General features: G+C 46.0%; 2 protein-coding genes across 2 annotated transcripts; one reads left to right on the plus strand and one right to left on the minus strand.

The window, feature by feature from the left end:
- Positions 1-4,690: 4,690 nt before the first annotated feature.
- Positions 4,691-13,942, minus strand: wif1 (wnt inhibitory factor 1). Its single transcript, XM_084701723.1, has 10 exons — positions 13,749-13,942; positions 13,424-13,563; positions 10,921-11,029; positions 10,645-10,785; positions 8,648-8,743; positions 7,705-7,800; positions 7,385-7,480; positions 5,734-5,829; positions 5,427-5,522; positions 4,691-4,821 (listed from the first exon to the last, which is right to left on the minus strand). The coding sequence occupies exons 1-10, from the start codon at positions 13,888-13,890 to the stop codon at positions 4,691-4,693; spliced, it is 1,143 nt and encodes a 380-aa protein (XP_084557849.1). The 5' UTR covers positions 13,891-13,942.
- Positions 13,943-15,199: 1,257 nt separating this feature from the next.
- lemd3 (LEM domain containing 3) lies at positions 15,200-24,645 on the plus strand. Its single transcript, XM_084701209.1, has 13 exons — positions 15,200-16,672; positions 18,587-18,627; positions 18,888-18,957; positions 19,212-19,288; positions 19,506-19,585; positions 19,704-19,849; positions 20,098-20,199; positions 20,353-20,455; positions 20,558-20,730; positions 20,909-20,990; positions 21,111-21,216; positions 21,530-21,608; positions 21,849-24,645. Exons 1-13 carry the CDS (start codon positions 15,211-15,213, stop codon positions 22,004-22,006), a joined length of 2,679 nt encoding a protein of 892 aa, XP_084557335.1. The 5' UTR covers positions 15,200-15,210; the 3' UTR covers positions 22,007-24,645.
- The last annotated feature ends 305 nt before the right edge of the window (positions 24,646-24,950 follow it).

Here is a 24,950-nt window from a genome sequence, read left to right on the forward strand (position 1 = left end):
GGCCGAATACCAACGCACCCCGCCTGCCGCCGAGCATCGCACAGATGCCAAGACAAAAACAAGCCAGGGTGTCTGGCACCAGGATTGGCTAATGGCTTTTTAAATGGTGGCCTTGTTGGCTTATTCATAAGCAATTTCAACAACCACAAGACCACAAAATGATAGTCCCTATTTGCTGTCTCTTTGATAAGTAGGTAATGTATGGCCATCAGGAGAGAGAACCAACATTCCATGCTTCTTTATATTGTGTTGTTTTCCTGTCTGCATTTATGTAGCTTCCCTTTAAGGTAAACATGTAACCACAACCTCTTACTAATCACTTGGAAGATTTCTTTAGTCTCAGTTGACTGATTCAGACTCAGAGGAGCCATCAGTGATAACACAGAAATGTCTAGCAGATCACAAGCTGAAGAAAACGAAACGTGCCAGTTTGGAAGTGCAATAGAATAGAATGGAATCAAATAAGTGCCCCCAAGTCCTAAGAAGTCTTGCGTTGCATTTAGCCTTTTCAGCATTACCATAAGGATCTAGGGCAGCCAGCCTTCAGTTGCAGATATCTGGCAGAAAACATACACACTCATAGATATTGGGCTGGACTGCTAATCTACAGCTATAGAGTTCATAAGTTACTAGCCCACAGAGGTTTGGAGCTGCTACCCCACCACTGTAGAGCTACTGACCTACAGCTCTGCAGGACTTGGACAGTCTCACACACAGGTTGCCTTTCACTCCCTGGAGCTCTCCTCAGACCAGAGACCAGATGGGGGGTTATGAAAACATCGTCCCAGGAATGACAAGGGGGAAAAAACACCGGACAGAGGGCTGCGGGCCGTTTCCTTGGTCACCGCCGCCATCCCATTTTTGCCAGCACATATTTGAGATTCCTGGGCCTGTTTTGTTATGGTTTTATTCCTCCGTGAAGAGTGACCCAAGGAGGCCGAGGGATGCAGCCGCACACGGGGAAGAAGGGAAGGACGTGGTCTCGTTTACGTGCTGCGCAGCAGTCAAAATAAGCACCCCGCATGGCTGTTTATTTTCGCCTGTCTTCCCTGCCCACCGTATGTGTGTGTATGAATGTATGTGTGTGTGTGTGTGCCTGGGTGCGTGTATGTGTGTGTTTGGATATGTGTGTGTCCTGTGGAAACATGGCTGATTGGGCAGCCCTGGAGTCAAGCTGAGGTTAATTGCTATAATGGGAGCAATCAGATCGGTGTCTGGCTCTGTGTTGCTACCCCCCCGGCTTTCCCTCATGTACAGACACACCCCGACGCTAGGTCGTTCTGCCCTCCATCAAAGGCTAGATCTAGACACCTAGAGCATGCAACATCTGTGTGTTTTCAACACTTGGGAAGGTGTTCCGAATGAAAGATACACTAATGGTGCTGCAACATACAAACAGTGGAAGTTACAGTTTGCGGGGTGGGAGCAAAATATAGATCAAACCCTCCATCTCATTCACAACCCTCACTTATGACAGTGGTCCACTCTGCCCCCCAACTGTCCATTGCAAGTTGACAGTTCACCCCGTCAACAGGAGCCATGTGAACCTGTCGCTATGGAGTGGTCTTGGGGAGGGGCTTTCATCCAGCCTGGACCCACTATTGGAAGACAGGGAAGAGACAGGCTCAGTATTGGCCAGCCAGCACCAGTCAGGATCTGGAAGCAGAGGGCTATCCAGCCTGCCAGGAGAACAGAGAATAAGCTCATTAGTAACAGCAGGTGGGTTCAACCGTTAACTTTATAGAGTTGTTAGCTCAACTCCAAAATTCCTCTTCGATGACTTCCCAAAGACCCTTCGTTAAAAGGCTGTTCTACAGTACCGTGCAATTCAAGTCAAGTATAGATAATTATTAATCATGCTCTATTTTGCATTACACATTTTGTATGAGTGGGAACAACAAAAAGCACAAAAAAGTTAACCATTTTGTGAGTGGACAGGTATGTGATATTTTGAGCGCACTTTTGCTGTTCTGGAATAACTCCTCTCCAGGATCCCAAATCTCAGTGTGCATCATGTTGTTAAAATAATCAAGTCAGGCTGACAAAAATAATGTACATCTGATTCTGAGACCCCAGTTTCCTCGAATGGCCTCTAGGAATCCTGAAACAACATCCCTGTAGGTTTTTTTGGAACTCAACAGCCAAATTAAAACAGGGCCTCCTTGCCACCACGGTGAAGGCCTCTGTTTGCATTATTTCCCAGTTCTTAGTGCCAGCAATTAAGATCACATGTCAGGAAGTGGACACGCACACCCACTGAATCCTGTGCGTGTGTGTTTCAGAGTGCCGTGGATGTGCCAGCTTAGCGTGTTGACATCTGAGAGTCTGGGCTCTGGTAAGAGAGCAGGACGATTCCAGGACCTGCTGCAGACCCCCCCCCCCGCCCCTTTCACCAGGAGCACCGGGGTCGTAAAACACAAGCCCCCCCCTTTTCAACGCTGCTTACCACCTCCTCATCCCAAGGAGGAAATGATGAAGCCAGCGTTGAGGGGGGTAGAGGACATGAATGTGCTCTGGGTTTTAATGTGGGATTGGCACGGTGGAGACAATACCAAGGTCATATAACCTGGGAATATGAATATGGATTGAAGCCCTTTTTGTTTGGTTTTACAGTGAACTCGTGTGTACTACACACAGCAAATGCACATAGTCTTTGTTCATGGCCAGTTTACGAGACACAGATGTAGGCCTGGGCTACTTGGCACCCAGTTTGGACATATACGTTATTTAGTCAAGGACTTAATCTATATCCTGGAAACTGGCCTCAAGGTTTTTCAACAAGGTTCACAATCTCTGATAAAGAAGCTCTGATTGTTGACAGTGTTTATATTGTTGATGTTCATCTTTTTAAATCCTACTGTGTGATGTCATTGCCCAATCATGACCCACGTCAGGACGAGGAAACATGTCATGTCATGAGGAGAGTGAAAGGATCAAGTCTTTCCGCTGTGCCATAATCCCTCGCCTTGAACCAATATCCGACTTGCATCGCCCATTCTCCTCAAGATAGGCATCCCCTCCCTGGAAATGTGGTTTGGGTTAATAGGACTGAGACTGAGCCCAAAACCACATGTAGACTTTAAGGAATGGGGATTTACCCCTGCTCACTCAGCTTGGAGTTCCTGTAATGATGGTTGGTTTGTCTTCTACACACAGAGGAATCATATTCCATATGGTGAACTACATTTACATGTTTGTTAATCTGCCTGAATATTAGAATTTAAAACAGACTTTTACAGTGACAATTTTGTATCAATTGCTATGGGCTCTAATGCTATGGTCTTTGCTCATGTGTCCATTCTTTCTAAGATTGTCATTGCAATCTACACTAAATGTGTGAAACAATTTCATATGTGATTATTCATTGACTATCAAAACAAATCTGGCATTTACAGTCATTTATTTTAATAATACATTACATACATGGAAATTGTCGATTACTTTCAGTTGACGATATATTAGGCAGTTCATGTGCTGTGTTATAATGTTACAAACAATATCAAAAACGCTACGAGATTGTTTAAAAGAGAGACAAAATATTTGTTGTCGATCCCAAGTTTATCATATTATTTATACCAAACTACAAGATAAATATTCAAACAAAAAAAAGTGGTTCACAGAAAATGGGGTTAAGCTAGTGTAAAAATCAGCTGGTACATTATGCTGTTGGGATACATTTTCATCGAGGAATGAAAAACTTGAACGGGGTCAACATAGCTATAAAGTGGAATGGTGAAGGACCTAGAAAATCGATGCCTGACCGTGAAACACAGTATTTCTTTCCTCTGTCCATCGGATTTGAACAGCAAAGCATCAGTCACGTAAGGAAATCAGACATGGACTTACACCCAGGACGTGTCCTTATTTTCATCTCGTCTCCATGTCTGTGTCCTCAATGGCTATACTTTAACTATCTATTTAGGGTGTGATTTATTTGGCAGGATATTTTCATATGGATAGAATGACTTTCTTTGGCTTTCTACCCCACTTCTCTCACTTATCCCAGCTGACTGATGTGAAACAAAAAATATCAAAGAATCCCGCTAAGAGCGTCTTTCAACCGACCTATCTAAGGATAAACTCTACCATCTACGATCATGGACAGCGAATACACACAAACAGAAAGACAAACTGGTTTCCAAGATGGTGGAATGTGCCGTGTGCCCTTCCCTGACAGGCCGTTCAGGGCACGGAGGGCTTGAGGGCAACGCGCAGAGCAGACACCATGGATCATCCGCCATCACAGAACAATAACTCGAGTGTGAGTCACCCCTCTCAGGTATTCATGACTGCGCCTCCTCAAGGTGAATAGACACTGTATTGACACGGACTGACAACACCCACACAGACTTCCTTCACAGACAATGAGGCATCTGAAAGGAACTCTTTTGAAGGATGGCCAGGTGAAATAAAAGCGGAAATAAAAACAAACAGAAAAGCCCCAACCGAAGAATTCCCAGAAGACGGAGAATGGAGCAGGAGAGTGTTGTGTGATGGAGCGAGGCTGGGAGCAGCTGGCCTAATGTAGTCTGGCCCAGGATAGGGTAGTGGGGGGGGGGGGGGGGGGGTTGTGGTAGTCTGGGTAAGTAGCCAGATAGTAGTGGTGGTTGGGTCTAAACCCCAAATGTTAGATATGCTACCACAGAGGGGGGTGGGTGAGTGGGGGCGGGGGAGGGCAGGGGGGGCCCACTCACACCACATAGTTGGTCTCGGCTGGGCGGCTGGACTCCACCGCGTCCTTCGCCTCCTTGGCAGACGACCCCTGCTGCTTGTGTTTAGGGCCTGAAAGTTGATGACCGTTTGCGGCAGCCCCTCGGGACCCTGAAATAGAGACAGAGAGACCGAGAGAGAGAGAGACAGAGGGAGAGAGAGACAGACAGAAAGAAGAGAAGGAGGCCGAGGGAATGGAGACATGTTCAAATTATTAAAAAAAATTATGTTCTACACTGGACTGAGGCAAAGACTCAATCCCAGTACTGTTTTTCCTACCCTTGTTTACAATACCCTGTTGTGCTTTGAACGCAAATGAAACAGTAAGACCAAACAAACAGTGAATAAGTGGGCTATTCGTTTCCCTCAAATACATCCCACTCTAGCCCAGTCAGTCATTTCCTAATTGTGCGGTTTGATGTTTTCCACAGAATAAGGCCCGAAGCGCAGAGCAGGGAGGATGTGAAGCTAACCATGCTGGCATCGATTCATTTGTGTCTCCATGAGCCGGAACCAGCTTTCTGGGGGTGTTGTGTTACAGTGGCTTACATGTGCTCATCAACTTACAGGTGGCAGCTAACAGGCCAGGCTTGGGAAAAGGTTTTGGTGGTTAAGTGCGGGTGGGGCTTGGTGTGTGTGTGTGTAGAGGGGCTGAGGGCGAGGGGGTGGAGGGTATTGGAGTGGGGCTTTGTGGAGCTATGGTGTTTCACACTCACTCTTGTTGCAGTGGCGTCCGTGCCAGCCATCCTTGCACTGACACTTGTTGGGCTCCACACAGGTCCCGTGTGTACCACAGCTGGGCTCGCACACAGCTGCACCAACACACACACACAAATCCACATAAACACACACACACAGAGTAGCACATGCATGCCACACAAACACGCACAATGAAATGAATGTTCTCCAATTGCCTAAATTGTGTGCACTTCCAACATCCCTCCATGACATACGACTACTGTAAATGTGCAATATAAGAGCCCTACTGACGTAGTGATAACCAACAGGCAGTGGCAGGCTTACCCTTGGAGCACAGATCGCCATGGAAACCCTTGCTGCATTTGCATTTGTTTCTCCCCGTGCACTTCCCTCCGTTTCTGCAGGATTGGCGACATTTACCTGGAGAAATGGTGACAGGACACAAGGATTTTTACTACATTTACATTACAGTACAGGGACATTCCCCCGAGGCAAGTAGGGCCCAAGGACATGACGTCATTTTGCACGGCCGGGAATCGTACAGGCAACCTTCTGATTACTAGCCCGATTCCCTAACCGCTCAGCCACCTGACTACCCCACACACCTTACTAACTAACTAGCAAACCTGTTCACTTCCAGGTCACAGGGCCTGACTGACCCTTCTGCACCAACACCGTCCTTAAAAACCACTCCCACTGTTCCCCTTTTAAGATACCAAGAGAGGGCTCCCATTTCAATACAACACCAATCCCATCGTTACGCTGTGACTGTCAAGTAGCAGAAATCCATTATCCTGGGTGTGGAAGGCATGGGATGATGAAATGACTAAAAGGGTGCCTTTAGGAGCACTTAGTGGGTCGTTGCGTCAAACTAGCAATTACAACACTGTAGACTCCAGGGTCTCCAGGGGCCCCCAGACAAGGGAGGTAACAAACGAACGAAGAAAACGACAGCGGAGGTGTAAAAAGGAAATTCAACACCTTTCAAAAGCAGAGCCCTGGCGTGAGTGGATTGATCTAAGAGATTGTGTTCTACCTGCATATTTGATCAACACCTACTGGATTTCAACAGGGCCTTTGTTCTCAGACGTATCAATGAAATTCATATCCGTGGAAAGGGACAATAGAGGAAAGCTACTTCACAAAAAGAGCAACTTCACAAAGCCCATAACTGCTCCTCTTTTTTCCTTTTCAAAGCACGTTTCAACTTCACCGAGGCGTCATGCGATATCGTTTACGTCCGGGCTTTATTTTTGAAAAGCGCTTTTTTGATATGGCTGTATGATCAAATATCAGATGTGGAGATTTACATTGTGGGGTGCAACTTTGAACCAGCGATGAGAGAGAGAGAGAGAGAGATGCAGTTTAGGTCCCCTTTGCGCTGTGGCACTTTATGACACACCAGGATACAAGCTGGAAGGAACTTAATGAATAGACTTGGTTGGTTACTGACTCACTTTCAGACACGTGCAAAGTCATAACTTACATCCCCGGAGTGACATCATAACCACGTAACCAGAATGTTCTAAAAACGAAAGCCATTAATGTCAAGCACGACCCCAAAACAGAACACGTAGAGCCCTGTCAGCGACATTGGCATGAGAGTGTGTTGTTAACCGTTACTTTGCGTAAACAGCAGTTGGTGCTGGGAGAGGCAGATGCTTCCTCTGCCCACAGCGGCGTTAGAATCTCATGAAATCACTTGTTTACCCTGCACAGGGCGCCCTCACAGTTGCCATGAGAGTGACAGCACACTTCAGGCTTCATTTGGGATGTGTGTTTATTTTTTTTTGGGGGGGGGGGGGAGAAGGTGATGTCACCATCACATCGAGGTGGCATTATGAGAGGAGTGCTTCCCTTAGACTATAGAGGGGACACAGAGAGGGAGCAATGGAGAGATGGAGACATGGAGAATGGAGGGATGGAGACATGGAGAGATGAAGGGATGGGGTGACAAGGCGAAGGAGGGACTCACTGAGCTCACAGCGCGTCCCCTCGTAGCCGGCGGGGCAGATGCATTTCCCTGGATGGAAGCAGGTCCCTCCGTTCAAACACGTGGTGCTGCAGTTGGCTGTGAAGGGGTACAAACTTTTTTATCTGCATGAAGTACCTTTATCGTGTCGTGTCTCTCTCTCTCTCTGTGTGTGTGTGTGTGTGTGTGTGTGTGTGAGTGAGTGAGTGAGAGAGAGAGACAGACACAGACACAGACACACAGAGAGACAGAGAGAGAGAGAGAATTCGATTGGTCTGATCAACAGAAATGAGGAATGAGAGCTTTTATAGGTGAGACTGTACCTTTGTCACAGCTGTCTCCGTAGTAACCAGGGGGGCAGATACACACCCCCGGACTCATACACAGGCCACCATTCTGACACCTTGGGGAGCACAGAGCTGGGAGGAGAGAGAGAGATGGAAGGCAAGAAAGGAAAAGGAAGTCAAAAGCATTAAGGAGACAAGTCATCAAAGGTTAAACACAAGCATTTTCCCCATTAAACTGTGTCAACAACTAAGGCTTTGTTTTGATGTTGTCCATTTGAACTAAGCTTGTGAGAATGAGCACGTACAACTGTAGGTGCTGAACTTCATGGCGTTGTGATCACACCCAAGTGACTGTACGCCAACCCTTGCTGCCATGCAGAGCTTGTCACACACACAATGTCACACGCAACTACAAAGAAGGAAACCCAACCAGTGGCATTCTGATCTAGGTGTCTCGCATACTGCAGTACAGAGGTATGAGACGGCCAAAAGTTTTTTTCCAGCTCGGCCTGGATAGCTGTCGAAACCCGTTCTTTAACGCTGCAAATAGATTCAAAACATATGCTTGTGCCACCCAACCTGGTCGGTCATTATTCTTTTTTTAGTCTGGAAAAAAGAAAACCTGTAAAAATACATTTGCCCTTTATTTAAGTAGTCTACATGTACCAGACTCACAGTGCTATGTAATTTTCATCCGTTTTTTTTGGTACCCGCTGCCTTAAGGCAAAGTGAAACCATAACAGCATAACCTTTGCACATCCACTAACACTTTCAAGTGCATTGTGGGTATTGCATTGTTTAGGGTCTCGTGTCATACTATACACCGCCTTAAAATGATACTTTTATTTTTGTTGAAACAATCAATGTACGCTCAATGTGGGGGTGCTCTTTAAAGATGAAGTAAGAACGGACCTTTGGGTTTTCACACACCATGGCTTTAGTAACCTGGTGGTCTGGTATTATTTTGGTATAATAGTACCTTTCTCACAGTGTGGGCCGTAGAAACCATCCTGGCACTCGCACACCTGCCTCTCGTTGCAGAAGCCTCCATTGCGACACCCCCCGGGACACTTGGCTTTGGAGAGAGAAAGAGACAGAGAGAAAGAGGGAGAAAGATGAGGCATGTATAAGGTCTTCCTTGCCCCCTCCCTCTTTACACCATGCATAGCCTGCTGTTTCCAATGACCACTTCATGTGCACACAGACATTCCAATAAAATGGCACTGAGAGCCATAACAGGATAGGTTCAAGGCAGTGAATACCAGCTTTTCACAAAACAATTTTGAGGGAAGTCTTTGAGGTGGGCACATAATGTCAACAGCCCTGTCAAACACTTTGCAGCCTTTCTGGATCGAAGACCCATCGCCGTGTGAGGAATCCTTTCTTCTAAATACTGTCTCCAAAGGCCATGTGGCTTATAGTCACAATAAAAGCCTGACTCCTGGTAGGAGACAACTTCGAAGACGGCTGCAGACTTTGTTTTTCCGGCAATTTCCTCTGCATCGACCAACAAGAGTGCTGTCCAGTGGATTTGCAACAGATGACCAGTTGCCTTTGGCGTTTCCATAAAGGAAATAAAATGTGTTATCAGGCAAAGCGCCTGTCTCGTTTGCTTATGAGACAACCAATGTCTGGATCTGGGTTCTGGTTTGAGTTTGATAAGGATTACATTGGACATTGTGATACCATTACCTCTAAGCAGGCAAGCTTGACAAATGTTCACCTACCTAAAAATGATCAAATCATGATCCTGTCTTATGGTCCATTCCCTCATTACCATACGGAGCACGGAAGACAAAGAATGCATTGCGGCTTTTGTTTGGTATACAATCGCTAAACGTTCAGGTTTCGTAAGCGACACCACATTCTATGGAGAAGATCATGTAGCTTTACTGCCACTCTTGGAAGTCTGGTCGTTACTGTGCTTCCTGTAACCGATATCAAGTGCCCCTAGCTAGTATTATTCCCTGCTACTGTTGCTGCCCTCAAGTCAGAGTTTGTGAGGCGTTGGACAGCTGTCACTGAGATATGCTGTGCCTGAGAACCCGCTTCCTGTGTTGAAAGAATTGGGGGCCGGAAGGATCAGTGGGTCTCTGATGTACACATGCCGGGGTCAGGCTTTGTGTGTGTGTGTGTGTGTGTGTGTGTGTGTGTGTGAGAGAGAGAGGAAGTGGAAAAGGGTGGGTGTGCACTATACACAGTGCATATGTCTCTCTCTCTGTAGAGATCCAGCTATCTATTTACATACAGTAAATAGTTGTGGTAAATGTGTGTGAGTGTGTGTGTGTGTGAGCCCATGTGTTACCAGGCAAGGTTCATGCAGAGTCCATCTCTTCCCATGGCTGCAGCTGGTTGCATTAGCATGACATCACAGCCCAGCTATGGCCTTTGTGCCGGCCACTGATTGGCAGGTCGCGTCACTCTCTCCCCTCGGTCACAAAGCAGCCCCAGTGCCCACCGGCTTCAATGGAGATTAGCCCCGCCCCCCATCTTCAATGGAGATTAGCCCCACCCCCTGTCTTCAATGGAAATTAGCCCCGCCCCCCGGCTTCAGTGGAGATTAGCCCCGCTTTGACCAGGAGCAGAGCCGGCGCGGCCTGCTCCGCTGGTACATTCCATCACCAGCAACAGCGGCAGCAGCAGCAGCAGCGAGGCACAGATGGACCTCCGGATCAGATCCAATTACTCTTCCCTCCAGTGATGGGGGCCTGACCTCGTAGTCTGGGCACATGTGCTCCCCCATCCATGTATCTGTGACATACATCCTGCTCCTCTGCTCCCACCACCACGGCTAAGTGGACGCAGGCCAAGACTGGTTTTCATTGAATGCTGCATACTGGGATTCCCTCTCATAGCAGGTATCGTCGAAGTGAGCTTTTTAGCCAGAGAAGATCATATGAACACATGGGTGCATGTGCTGGTGATAGGTCGTCTCGCTGTCTCATTTTTCTTTCCATTTTCCTTCCCGTCTCTTACCTCTCTGGCAGGTTTTGAAGAATATGGCGTTGTGCGGTGTTCTCAGGATGGTGTTCCCGCCCGCGTCCATGACCAGGATGGTCACCTCGAAGGCTGCTACGCCGTCCTGGTCGCCAAGGCAGGGGAAACCAACCTGCACCACTGGAAGACACACACGCACACACCAAATGCAGTGTCACATCATATTCTACTTTGTCGTTAATCCGTGCAGGGAAAGCCACTGGACCTAAAGTAAGGATCCCCGCTGTGTCTGAACAGGCGCTGTCCACTGCTCACCTGAGGGCTTCCGCGGCACAGAGCCCAGCAGAGGAACGTTGACGGTGGGGTTGTCCATGATGTCTTTGTCCAAGGAGCGCAGGGTCTGGAACTCGTAGAAGTACTCGGCCTGCAACGCGCCCCAGAAGTGGAGATGTCACAGAACCTTCCAAGAACCGATCCAAAAGAATGGCCGTTGAGACGCTTTTCATGTCAGTGTTGAGGAACAAAACGTCTGTGGCCCCGATCCAGTGAACCCAGCACTACTGGGCATCACAACCCAACCAGAGAAAAACCCCCAGCCATAAAACACTGCATAAAATCTACTGATCTTCCTGAAGCTGTGGTTGTGGGCCAAACTTCGACTGTGGGCCTTTATCATGGGCCAAAAACACTGGAGGTAAGGCTGTAAATTTGGTCGTGCTACTTAAATCACAACAACAACCCAGCCCAAGTGAATGGACCGGAGGGCTGGCGTTGGTGCGAGGTGTTTGTGAGTGTGGGTATGTGTGTGTCGGTAGGCCCAGAAGTGTGACAGAACAAGTGTATTCCCCTTCACAGCCATGTGGCTCCTCACCTTAAATAATGTCTTTCCCCTTTGAAAATTACACACTTGTCAGATGATAGAGGCAGCATGGCACAACACAAACAAAAAGGCCTGAGAAAGAGATGAAAGCGCCCCAAAAAAGAGGGAGAGGCAGCGATTTTCCTCTCTGCGCATTATTTCCCAATGTAAGAGCAAGGCCGTTTGATGAAGGGAAAAGTACACAAGCCGTGTGGAGAACCCGCCTAATCCTGCAGCTGAATGGTAATAACCAACACAGATAACTCTCGCGGCCAGCCTTTTATGCCACCGGCCTTTGTTCTTAAGCCTTGGCGGCTGCCTTTGAAGTGTGGGGGTAACAGAGCCCAGGAAGGAGAAGGGCCCTCTCTCTCTCTCTCTCTCTCTCATTTGCCGCCCGACATGCCATTTGCGGATTCTGATCTCAGTATGTGTGTGTGTGTGTGTGTGTGTGTGTGTTTGTGTGGACACAACATTAGTTAGTCCCAGCTTCACTGCATCAGGAAATGGGATACAAATATGTTGCCTCATCTGTAATTTGTCAAATGCAATCTCATCTGTAATTTGTGGCAGTGACACCCTGAGATGATCTCATGGGAAACAACTCATTAAAGTGCCTGGAAATAAAGTTAAGCACATCAATGAATGCCTACTTTCTTTAAGTCTCTACAAAAGGGCTTTCCTTGTCCTTTTAACGTCATGCTAGATTACTCTACTTCCTACAGGACCTCCATTTACCTCCACTATATCCTCATCACCATCAAATATCACTGTTCCTCGCATGCCGATACATGGTGTGTGTGTGTGTGTGTGTGTTTGTCAAGCTGTTGAGAAGAAGCCATTTTGATAATGAGTGAAAGGGGCTGCATGACCTCCCAGTGAGATGTGAGGTCATGCATCTCTGACCTGTTTACAATGTTGCACGTGGCCCCTGGGATTCCATAAAGAGCCCCCTCATGTGGCAGAGGAGCATGGAGGAAGGTATACATGTCCCCTGTGTACCATTTCCAAATACTTTCCTTAAATGCATCTCTAAAAGTGCAAGGTTACGCTAATGATTTGCATATCTCAAAATATTCTTCTATAATATGTGCTGTACTGAATTTATACAAACCTTTTATTAAGTCTTGACATTTTAGCAAGTTGTTATTTTTAGTTTGGCAGGTGATAAGGGTTGTGTCAATGGGTTAGGCTACTTTCCAGCTATTCAGCCTGAGCAATCTGGAAATTAATATACTGCATGATGTGAGTTTCAGATATTTTTGCTACTGTTAATGTCAGACCTGTTACTCATAACCAAGATTTTGAACAAGCAATAACACCATACAGACAGCTATCACAAATGGAACTTTCCCTCTCCAATAAAGCGCGGGTTCTGGCACGCGTCTGAGAATTTGACCAATGTTTTCAATGCGCAGATGGGCCAGATGTTTGGCACATGCCTGAAGAGGCGGCCTTGCGGCAGCTTTGCGCTTTGATCCGTGGCGGCAGGTCTACGACACCAAGATGTAAAATACCGCAAGAGATGGGAATTTGAATATTAAGAAGGATACTTCTGGTCGTCTAAAAAAAAGTCTGTACTACTACTGTTCGCGTATCATGACCAAAACAATAACTTGATTATGATCACTTTCAAGCAAAAGCGAGCAATTTTTAATTAATAAATGTTCCACATTCTGGGTGAAATAATATGGAACCCTAAATACCTTACGAAATATATTTATTAGCTCATGCAGTATAGCCTACAGTCTCATTCAGACATTGTATTCAATATTTCAATTAATATTGTTATAAGTAGGTTAATTAACATAACATACATAATAAACAACAAATTCGTTGTTTTTGTAAGAACAGTGCCCCGATTTGCTATGGACTATATAGGCTACCACTTGAGTTGCATTTTACGTTACAAAATAGTCTAGCACACATATCGAAATATTACAAGCTACCAGACTATCCTACCTGCTCCGTAGCTTGCCAGGTGAAGTTCACGTGGTGGATATTGACAGGTATTGCGGGCATTCGTTGCTGTGCCTTTCTGAAGTCGTGTGTGAATGGGGCCATTTTCCCCTCGGACACGATCAAAATATCTTCTTCAAACCCTGTGAAAAAATGTGTTTCTAAACGATCTTACACGAATATGCTTGTATTGAACAATGCTTCAAACTTAGTAAAATCTAAAGTTATCGTCCAACTTTTATTAATCCGCAAATGATAAGTAAGCTATATGCATTTTCTTGCACTGACATTCGCATATATTTGTTAATTGCAAAAGTACACTATTTACCAATTAGGATCCTGGCTTGGTTGGCATCAATCCACATGTACAAACTTCCTTGATCTTGTGCAGCTTTGGCAATCAAACCACCCAAAAGTAAAACAAAACAGGTTTTGATGGGGGAGAGAAAAGCAGGTGTCACAGTCACCATTCTGAGCAGCTTCACAACTAATATCAAAAAGAAGAATGGCCCTCGCTCCTTCGTAGCCTATGAAGTTCTGTGGTGTGCACTGTACTCAGCAGCCTTCTTAATTGATAGACTGAAGAGCCTGTGCCTCGTCACAAGGTACTTGTACACACCGGCAGTGCAGGGAGGGGTTATGACCACTGGGTGGCAGAGTGAGAAGGAAACACGATCTTGACAAGTCTACATCACTCATTGTTATGGTAAAAAAAAAAAAGTTTGATTTATCAAACCAGCAAAAGTTTATATTAACTTGTTAGTAGTCTACTGTGCACTAAAACCGGAACACAGTCACTTTGCACTGGTAAAATGTTACCCTCATGGAAACCAGTTAAATATCACTTCAGGCTTTATCAAAGAGGAAAACGTGATGAAAAACACGTCCTAATTACATAGCATAGTGACTATCAGACAGATTTGAAGCCTCCCTATCAAAACAATAGAGACCATGTAATGCAATTGTTCAATTCAAAAACGGTAGAATGTGAAGGGGAGAGGAGACGGGATGAGTGGAGAGGGGGATGGTGTCGGCTGGGGCCTGGGGCCTGGGGGAAGGAAAGACGAATCATCCTCCTGTGTGGTCTGCTGTCAATGGGTCTGTCTCATAAGGTTCATAGGCTTTCAAAGATAAACTTTGCTGGAAGTCACATGTGCGGTTGAAAGGTGTATTACTATTATGTGGCAGACCATTTGAAAACGATGGCAGTTGAAAGGCTACCACTGGTAGCCTTTGGGGAAACTAGAGAATATGCATTCATTTTCATATAATTTTCCAGAGATTATTACATTGATTAAGAATTACATTTGGAATAAGAATGCAATATACAGATAGGCCTACAAGGCAAACAAAAAGCTTAATATATGATAAAACGAAAAAGAAGTGAAATAGTATAAAAATGTTTAATACCATACATTTGATTAAACGTGGGCCCAGATGTTAGATATTTGAGACTTTCTTGAATGAGTTTGCTCCACAATTACCTCGACTTACATGAGAAATATTTGATTCGGTAAACAAATAGTGCAATAGAATGAAAAACAAGAAAAGACAAGAGTATAATGACTTCCAAAACATTTATGAATGGCAACAGTAATTTTACACTATGTACACGGCTTTTGGATGTAGATTGAAAACCATTGAAGGCAGGTAAATAGGCCTAGAGTCTGCCCCCTACAGACTGTTCGCTTCATCAGCAGACAATCTTTTCTTTTTTTTACTAGTTTGCAGTCTGTCTGCTACTTTTACATCACTTCCGTCACAGCTTTCTGTGAGAGTTTCGAGCAAAGATGGCGGCAGCACAGCTAACAGATGAGGAGCTTTTCTCTGAGTTAAAGCGCTTTGGATTCACTCCAGGCCCGGTTACCGAAAACACACGCCCCGTATATTTAAAGAAATTGAAGAAACTCCGCGAAGAGCAACAACAGCGAGGATCTCGATCGGGAAAAACGCGCAACAGCGGTAGCATCAACAACAACAGTAGTGGCGGTGGCAACAGCAGTAACACAGCGGCGGGAGCTTCGGGATTCGGAGCCAGGCCAGCCAGCAATGACGTCACGCACCTGAGCCCTAGCAAGAGCCCCGGCGGTCGTCCGGCCCTGAACGAGAAGCGTGCCGGTGGAACAGGGAAGTTCGTTCTGGGCTTTAGCTCAGACGAATCGGATGCTGAGCTACCACCGAAAAAAAGAGGCCTGAACCACAGCGGCAGGAGAGACCGTGGCTCCGGGTATCAACAACAACCGCAGATCAGGCCTACAGGAACACCCATCACCGCTCAAAAGAGTCAAGGAGTGTACGTGAGTAATAGCAACCATTCTTTTCCTGGACCACCAGAGAGTAGAAGGAGCGGGTCTGGGACTGTTGGGTGGGTAGAAAGAGGAAAATCGAGCCTCGAGGTTTCGCATTCAGCAAAGGCGGAGGGGAGTGGTTACGAGGAGCCGGAGGAGGAGGACGATTATGGGGGGAAGAATGAGAGGGACTCTCGGTCTCTCAATGGTAGCAGGGCGTCCTACTTGAATACTAGTAAGCTAGTCGGGGATTACTCTGATTCGGACGAGGAGGAGGAAGAAGAGGGCCTATCTGCTTTTGACCGTCAACGCGAACGCCGTCTGAACTCCAGACGGAGTCTCTCAAAATCGGCCTCGTCTCCCTTTAGAAGTGCCAGGGGGTCGGAGAGCGGCCAGGAAAAGACGGGAGGCGCAATCAGAGTAAATGACACGCCTGGCGCTAGGAGTCTAGACATGGTGGGAGACCGGGGGGAGGAGGAAGATGACGGAAAGAAGAGAGGCCCCGGCGAATCGTCTCTCAGTGGCGGCCTGCTGAGTCGCAGTTACCCCAGGAGGTCCATCTACGTGTCGGCTGTCATGGGAGAAAGCGACAACAACAGCCCCTCGGCGTACAACAAAAACCACGTCGACAGCGGGGACGGCGCCACAAGTAGCAGCCGATTCAGTATTGGACTGAGACCAAGGTTTCCAAGTAACACCCTGTCTGCGACCTACCGGCCCAACCATTCGAACCACACAGGAACCAACCATGGCTACAGCCATGCCACGCTTAAGCAGAAGCTTACGGTTCCAGAAGACGAGCTTCTACAGCAGTTTAAAAGGGAAGAGGTGTCCTCCACCGGAGGATTCAGCGCACACTACCTGTCCATGTTCCTGTTGACGGCGGCCTGCCTGTTCTTCTTACTGCTGGGCCTCATGTACTTGAGAATGCGAGGCTCTGGAGCATCCGACGTCGATGTTGTTAGTAAGTACATTAGGTATTCTCTGTTTGTCTTTTTGTCAAAACCACATTTTCTAAAATGACCAGGGTTGGGATGTGGGGATTAGTGTTTGGGATTGCATCTGTTCATGAGAAGGGGCACAATGGAGTTTGATTTTGGAACTTGGTGTTTCATGATCAAATGTTTTGAAACTAGGCCAGTCTGTCTGTTACTAAGAGAGTGGGTCTATTGCTTCCATCTGGCTACATTTAAGTCTATGCTATTTGTGGAGATATTAGCGGGGTTACAAAAAACACTGGTTTGTGGACCTACGTCCCATTCAAGTTTATAGCCTATCATCCCTACTATGCCGATTGAACATTATTATATATTTTTTATACAGCCTAAGCTTACCCTGGCCTAGTGAGGTGCCACTCTCAAAGTTCACACCCTTCAAGGCTGTCCAGGAAGTGGCTCTTCACTTTAGCCAATGTGACACTTGGTAGCAAGAAGCAGATAGTTGCATTTGCATGTCAAAAATAAGGAGTACCCCCCCTGCCATTGGCTTGGACGCTAGCACTCATCAACACCTCTGGGCCCACTTCCTATGGTGTGATTCTCCCATCACCCCAGGCTCCTAGTACTACATCATTAAGCCATGCCTTACTAATGAGATTTGGGCTCTTTGTAAGCATGAAAACTAGCGTGTCAGACAAATTAGCAGGTATTAAAGGTGAAGCCGAGTTCTCATGAGACCCTCGACGTATGGCCTACCAACCTCGGATCAGTCGAAGCCCAGTTAAAGGTCCTTTAACTGGGGCATGTGCAGGTGGCACCTTGTTAAGGGTTTCTGTTAGCCCCCCCCCCCCACCACCACAAGTGTTGTCAAACCCCATGATTTCACCAGTGCTGTGGAATTCTCATGAAACATGTCATATTTAAGAATCCCCCTTTTCTTTTATTTTTTAACACTTTGTTGCAAAGGAGAGCGAGAGTGGACGTGGAGTCTGTGAGCCAGGCTGGCGTGGGGTCCACATGTAGGGTACACGCTAACGCTGCAAAGAGGGAAAAAGTATATACCAAGACAATGTCAAGGGGGGGAACATTCAGAATAATGAAATGACTATCAGTGGCGTGCCTGACATTCCCAGGAAAAGAGCTTTGACTAAAGAGCGCGTGGCAGACATCTAGGTCACAGACAAGCTAAACCGTCCTAATTGTTTGGTGTTCTGGGGACACGCCGAGCCGCCAGGCCAGAGCCTGGACTGACCAGCCAGCCATACCCGTGGCTGTCTGCATGACTGGCAACCACACACACACACACACACACACTGACTAGAGTCTGCGCGTTGCCCACAGACACTGGGTCAGAGCATCTTATGCCTATCCCAAAGGCAAATAAGTAGCAGCTCTTCACTCATGCTGGCTGGTGATAGTCTGCTGATTAGTATATTTTAAGCAATGCAAATCATCATCAGAAGCCACTGCTGTGCAAATTGATGCAAAACAATGCAAATGGTATTGCCACACATTGAACCTTTGGCGTATAGAGCCCAATTAGAAATACGTAGCTCTGGGCCCAGTGTACGAGAGGTTATGATACATTTCGCTTTCTTCTCATGCACGAAACGAATGTCACATTCTGTTGTTTGTTACATGAATGCATCCAGCCCACCTCCATAATGTGGTTGTAATGGGTCACGCTCCCCACCACAGCTCAGGCTAATCCTGGGCAGCCTTCCAGATGTGGAGAGTGCTGCTCCATGTTCAGACAGTGACTCAAGTGTGAGGCGATACTCTGCGCTGTAGTCTGCCCCTTCCTCCCCTTTCGCACGCACACACACACACACACACCTTCAGACTAGACAGTGTTGTGAAAGCCCTCCATTTGATTATGTTTTTGACCATTTAAATGTGCCATTGTCTCTAATTGCTATATTTGGTGTATTCCTTTGCAGTTAAGAACCACCCATTTGGCAGTGTCTTTGACAGTTCTTATGTAAGTATACTATGGTTTTCTATAGTCTTTTTCTTGCTTGTTTTGTGGCTAGATGACCCCGTTATAGTAGCCTGTTTGCTAAAGGCTACTATCAGCTGGAAAATAACATTCCAGCGCAATGCTATTGTGATGTATAGCAAGTTCACCTGCTGTGTAAAAGAACCCATGCACAACTCTGCCACAACATCACTGCAGACATTTTGTATCACATATTGATGGTTGTCAGTGTGCTAACTTCAACAACTGGTTTCTCCTAACAGACCGAGACCGAGAAGGACCTCATTCTAGAGCTCCTGCTCACCCTCCACGATCACCTGGCCCACATCGCAGGTACGAGTGCTAACTAGAGGCCATTTTCCTCCAATATTTTCGTCCGTCGTAATAGAGGTATAGAGTGATAGAGGGAAACGATGCACGTGTTTTTAATCATCACATTCAGGAGGTCTTTTCCAGGGAAATAATTCCCTGAGCATTCGGTGATATAGGATTGAAAATGTTGTATGGTTGTGAATTTTTCACAGAGCACATTTGAGATTTTTCTCCGACTTTGAATTTGATTTGACACGATGGTCTGATTCCCACAGGTGAACATGACTGTAGAGACCTAGAAGACCAGACCAACCGGAGCCTGACGATGGACGAGGCGTCCAAATATCTTTGGGTGCGTTTATTTGTTTGTTTCATTTTCAAACTAAATCAGTGCTTCCCTCACACAACCCTTGTTCTGGTTCTGTCAACCAAAACTACAGTTTAAATAATTGAAACGCACCACAGAAGCTTTCTCATGTGAACGAAGCATGGGTTATGCCTCAGCCCTCCTTGTTGGACCCAAAAGTTTTCATTTCAGTACGGGTGTTCATCTTTCCTTTCGATTTCAGGCTCAAAACGAGGACTACAAAAACATGGTCCTCACTTCGCTTGAATGGATTATACGAACACAGGAGGATGTCGGGATACGGTATTTAGGATCTTGTGACTGCATTTCGACTACATTTCCCTCCTAGCCAAAGCCATTCCTTATATCGTCTACAAACCCACGTGACGCACCTTTTCTATGTTTTGTGTGCTAACACCAGGCTGATTGGGGCGAGTCCAGAGGAGGCTGTGACTGACGTGTCTGAGATCTCCAGTCTGGAGTCCACCCACCCCAAGATGTCCTTCCTCTGCCGTTTCCGACGGGCGTTCTTCACCGTCATCTACCGGGTCCTCTTTGTCCTAGCAGGTCAGAGGCCTTGCCCCCCCCCCCCCCCTCCCCTCTCTCCTTCCTGTAAAAGAAGCACGTCGTCATCGGTGTCAAACGAGTTTTTAAAGTCTTATGGAACTGGAGAAGACATGTTTTGAGTGCTTGTGCCGTAGCTGGCACGACTGAAAGCAAATGGCTTGTGTACCTAGTTAACCCTCCCTCCCTCCCCCCCCCTCCCTGTCTTCTTCTCTGCTTCTGGTCTTTCTTGCCTCTCTGTCTCTGTCTAGTTATTGGGCTTGTGTGGGGTCTGGTGTACTACATGAAATACCGCTGGAGGCGAGAGGAGGAGGAGACCAGGCAGATGCACGGCCTCGTGGACAGAATCATCGGTACAGAGCCCCCCCCCCCCCCCCCCCCGTCTACTACTTTACTTTTTCTCTCAGAATATCTACACAAAGGAGCAGACACAACTTGTGTCCAGGCCCAACTTGTGCCCAGGCCCGTTATCTCATTGTTGCGTTTTTGCTTGTCTGCATGCGTAGATGTGTTGAGTAGCCACAACGAGGCGTGCCAGGAGAACAAAGACCTGCAGCCCTACCTTCCCATCCCTCACGTCCGAGACTCCCTGGTCCCGCCCCCAGAAAGGTCAGTAGGTGGATCTGTGCAGTAACTCTGCAACGTCCACTTTTCGCGACGGAAACTACAGACATGAAAAAAGTACACGTCGTTTTTTCCATGACGTCACAGGATGAAAATTAAGAGGGTTTGGGACAAGGCCGTGAAGTTTATTTCCGCCAACGAATCGCGGATCCGGACGGAGTCCCAGAGGATTGGGGGAGCGGACTTCCTGGTGTGGCGGTGGATCCAGCCCTCGAGCTTGGACAAGTCTCTCGTGCACCACAAAGTGTGGCAAGGCAAAGGTACCCTTCACCCTGTCTGAACACGCAATCACATAAAATACCCCAATTTTCTTGCCTTGAAGCTTTGATTTGTGGAAGTGGATTATTGAAGTGGAGGATTCACTTTATACTTCAGGAATAAGAAACGACTTTGTGCCAGTATCTATCATTCCTAATCAATCCCTTTCCACCCCTTCAGCTTTTCCGCTTGACAAAGGGAACTCTCCACCCAACAGCTTAACACCGTGTCTGAAGATCAGAAACATGTTCGATCCAGTCATGTGAGTATTGCTCCTGAACGGGGAGGGGCAAGGTTGTTTAGTATGCGTGATTAAGAACATTCACAATAACTCGATCACAAAGACCCAACCCATGACGTGTGTGAGTGTGTGTGTGTCTAGGGAGGTTGGAGAAAACTGGCATCTGGCCATCCACGAAGCCATCCTGGAGAAGTGCAGTGACAACGATGGCATCGTCCACATTGCCGTGGACAAAAACTCGCGTGAGGTGGGTGTTACATTTAACAAGTCTCTCGTTTTCTCTCACCCCATACGAACCTACCATTTTTGACTTCTGTAAAGCCGGTGATTTTCTTTTCAACTGGTTTTCTCTTATGATGGTTGATTTACAACTAGGATTGGAACTACTTTTGGAAGTCAAGTGTTGGTAGGTTCTCAAAGCCTTTCAATGTGTCTTTGCCAACACTTCCACCACACGTCTCTGATGTGGCTTGAACATCACACAAAGAGATTCACTCCCGGCGGTAAGGCATCAAGGTTGCATCAAGGCTCCATTCTAACCTGTCGTCTGCTCCTCACAGGGCTGCGTTTACGTCAAGTGTCTCTCAGCAGAGCACTCAGGGAAGGCCTTCAAGGCGCTGCACGGCTCGTGGTTTGACGGTAAATTAGACTTCAATTAGACTTTCAATCACACGGCGATGCTGCGCACCATCTGACCATGGCAACGGTTGTTTTTGTCCTTACACTATTGTTGAAGTATTGACTTTAATTTCAGCGAGAGATAAAACCTTGCCTTTCCACCAAGAAAATATATTTGTAAAATAATTGATTTAAGTTGATGCTATCTGTTGGGGATGTTAGTATTCATAGCTATTATCTCCATGTCTCTCTCTCTCTCAGGTAAACTGGTGACGGTGAAGTACCTCCGCCTGGACCGCTACCACCAGCGTTTCCCCCAGGCCCAGGGCTGCAACACGCCTCTGAAGCCCTCCAGCACACACATGAACACCATGTCCCGCCTGCGCCACCGCACCGGCTCAGCCCTGGGCTTCTCCTGAGAGCGACCCGCCCCGCACCTCTCCCCGTCCTGCACCACCTCCAAGCCCCTAACCTCTGCTCCCTGCCCCCACACCCCCTCCCCTCCCTTCCATCGTGACACTAGGAACCTCGCAGTGCAGGACTCTTGACCAAACTGCTAAGCTGGAGATGACTGGGGGAGAAAGGTCCCATACAAGGCGACTGACTGACTTTGAGCCTTTCACTCCCATGTGCGTCCACAAGGAGTTGTGGGGGGCGTGGCATTGGAGTTTTTTTTGTAAAGAGGGGTTTGAAAATGGTGAACTTGGAAAAACGGAGCTAGACGGAGCTTTTGCATGAGAAAGACGGCTTTTTTTCCGCGGGTGCTGCAGTGGACACTTATTATTTCTTTCTATTTTTGTATTACAAATGTTAAGGATTCAACAAGGAAACAAAACAATTCCTGATGGCATATTTAAAAAGATGTACATGAAAGAGACCCTTTTTTTTCTCTCTCCTTCCCATCCTCTTTTTACAAAACTGGCCCCATGTGAGGAGTTTAGTTGGGGTAGACATGGAATAAATGCATGTGCTGTTTCAACAGCCTCTATTCAAGCTTTGAATTCTAACATATAACGTGGATGTTTATTTCCTGAAGATGTTTGAGGCAATCCCAATTTTTTTGTTGTTGTAGTATATATATATTTTTGGTCAAGCAAGGAAGGAAGGCACAAACGCGTGGATGGGGTGCTGTAAATATTACGTGAATGGTGGCGGTGGCTTCATTGAATTATCTGTATTAAAAGCAAACCATAAGCTCTTGTTTTCCTGCCAATACTCAGAACTTAGGTTAAAAACAACGGTAAAATATGGATGACGTCTTTGGATACACAGCGGTAGTTTGACACCCTTGATTTTTGGCACTGTCAGGCTTCCCAGGGCTGTGTTTCAAAGTGAATGTTTCACATAGTAGGGCTCAATATCGTAGGTGTGCAATCAGACGTATTATCCTTGGCTTGCTTCTTCATTTTATTCCACCTAATATACCTTCCCCTCCCAACTCAACAATCATTTGAATCTATCCCTTCAAATGATATTCCAAATGTATCGCCATGTATTTTTGTTACCGTTTCCAACAACGTTTTGGATTATAGGCTGATCATTATACCGGTTCATTCTCTTCCAGCTACACAGACCTTTTGTTGGGACTTTCTGACACACTTCAACTAATACAGAAAATTCCAGAAGGTTTATTGGATCACAGTGGCTCTTGCAGATACATGGGAGAGGGTGAGGGACTTTGTCTCAATGCATTACCCTACAGTTGTCTTTGTCACTAGAGCACATGATCAGAAGTTCCATAGGATCCCATAGAGTTCTGCTTTTTTCCTGCTCAAATTTCATGATTATTTCACTTGTGAGACAGACATTTTCCTGCTATGCTTCAAAATCAAATTTGTTAATACCGGTTCTTGATTGTGTATTCAGCCATGTTTATCATTCTAGACCTATTGTAATGTTATTCTTTTCCCCAGATTAATTGATTGATAGACAGAATGCAGCCAATTGTTTTAGATGTAACGGGGTAATGGTGTTAGAATGAATAATCTGATTTGCATATTTTTATTGTTTAACTCTGAGTATTCCAACCCCCTGTGTGATTGCTTGTGAGTTAGCTGTTTGTGGTAGGCCGTATGTATTCATGAAATGTTAAAGATCAAAGGATTGCCACCGTTTAGTTATATATTTTTCCTTTTTTAATGCAGTGTAGTGGATTGTGGGTCGCAGTATTTGCAGCAAGAGGTTGTACAATTTATGCACATTTAAAACGTTATTAACCTAGTGCATACTCTGCAGCGGATAACCTAATTGTGCCTTAACTTTGTGCTTTTTAATGACTGGCACTGCATTACTGAAGAATGTAAGGGGTTTATAAAAGTGTTTGAACAGGTACAATCGTTTAAAGGTCTAGGAAGGCCTGTCCAAGAAATTGTTCCAGACATGAATTTTGTCTTTGTCCTCTCAAATGTTCCTCCCTAACGTTTTACGATAATTGTTGTTGGAATTGGTTATTATCGTTTATAGATATTCTATGTGTTTACATTAAAGACAAGTGTGTTCCTCCCTATCCATGAGCGACCTCATTTTCACTTTAAACGATTGTACCCACTGCACAGAGCTGACATGGAAAAAACATATATAAATAAAATGGAAAAAAAATAAAAAGAAAACTTTGCGAATTAAGCCAGTTGTTTTTGCTGTAACTTGAGTGCATCATGGTAATCTTTCTATTTTTGTATGTTTACAGCCTGATGTTGGTGCACCTGCAGGTTTTTTTTTTCTTATATGACTGTAAAGAGGGTGAATGTAAATGTTAGTTTGGTGTGGTGTTACTTCTCCAAGGTGGCGCTTGAACTTCAGCTGCATCCTTGATGTTTTCTTTTTTTCTGGTGTATTTTATGTAAACACTGTACATTTATATAACTGTAACATGTACTATTATATGCAGCTTAATTTCCATTGCATTGTATTGTTTCGATTGACCAATATCCCTTACCTGCAAGTCAGAGGGGAAGGTGTACAATAATCCAGACATTTAAAAAGTCCAGATGTTTTAATGTAATTTGTCACATTGTCTTGTAAGAACGGCTCTAATTAAAGGTTTATTAGGGGTTTTTAATCGTGTCTTGTCCATTTATGCCGTAAATGCGTCGACAATAAGGAATATCCCCAGCATAATATGTAACTAAGTCGGTTAACAAAAAAATAACGAGATGACAGGAAATTATTTACAAATGTCCTGCCCATGGGGGCTACTTTGGACTCGTTCCAAGTGACGCACGATTAAATACACTGCCAGGCTCAGTCGCATGACAGACAAGTCTACATTAGCTATCATATTCACATCTGCAACATTATAAAATGCATATTCACGTGTAAATTGTGGGCAGCTTCAAAGATTAGTTGGCGGCATGGTCCAACAGA

This window comes from Hypomesus nipponensis, chromosome 7 (assembly GCF_054491055.1).
Source record: "Hypomesus nipponensis isolate SF chromosome 7, ASM5449105v1, whole genome shotgun sequence".
Taxonomy (NCBI): domain Eukaryota; kingdom Metazoa; phylum Chordata; class Actinopteri; order Osmeriformes; family Osmeridae; genus Hypomesus; species Hypomesus nipponensis.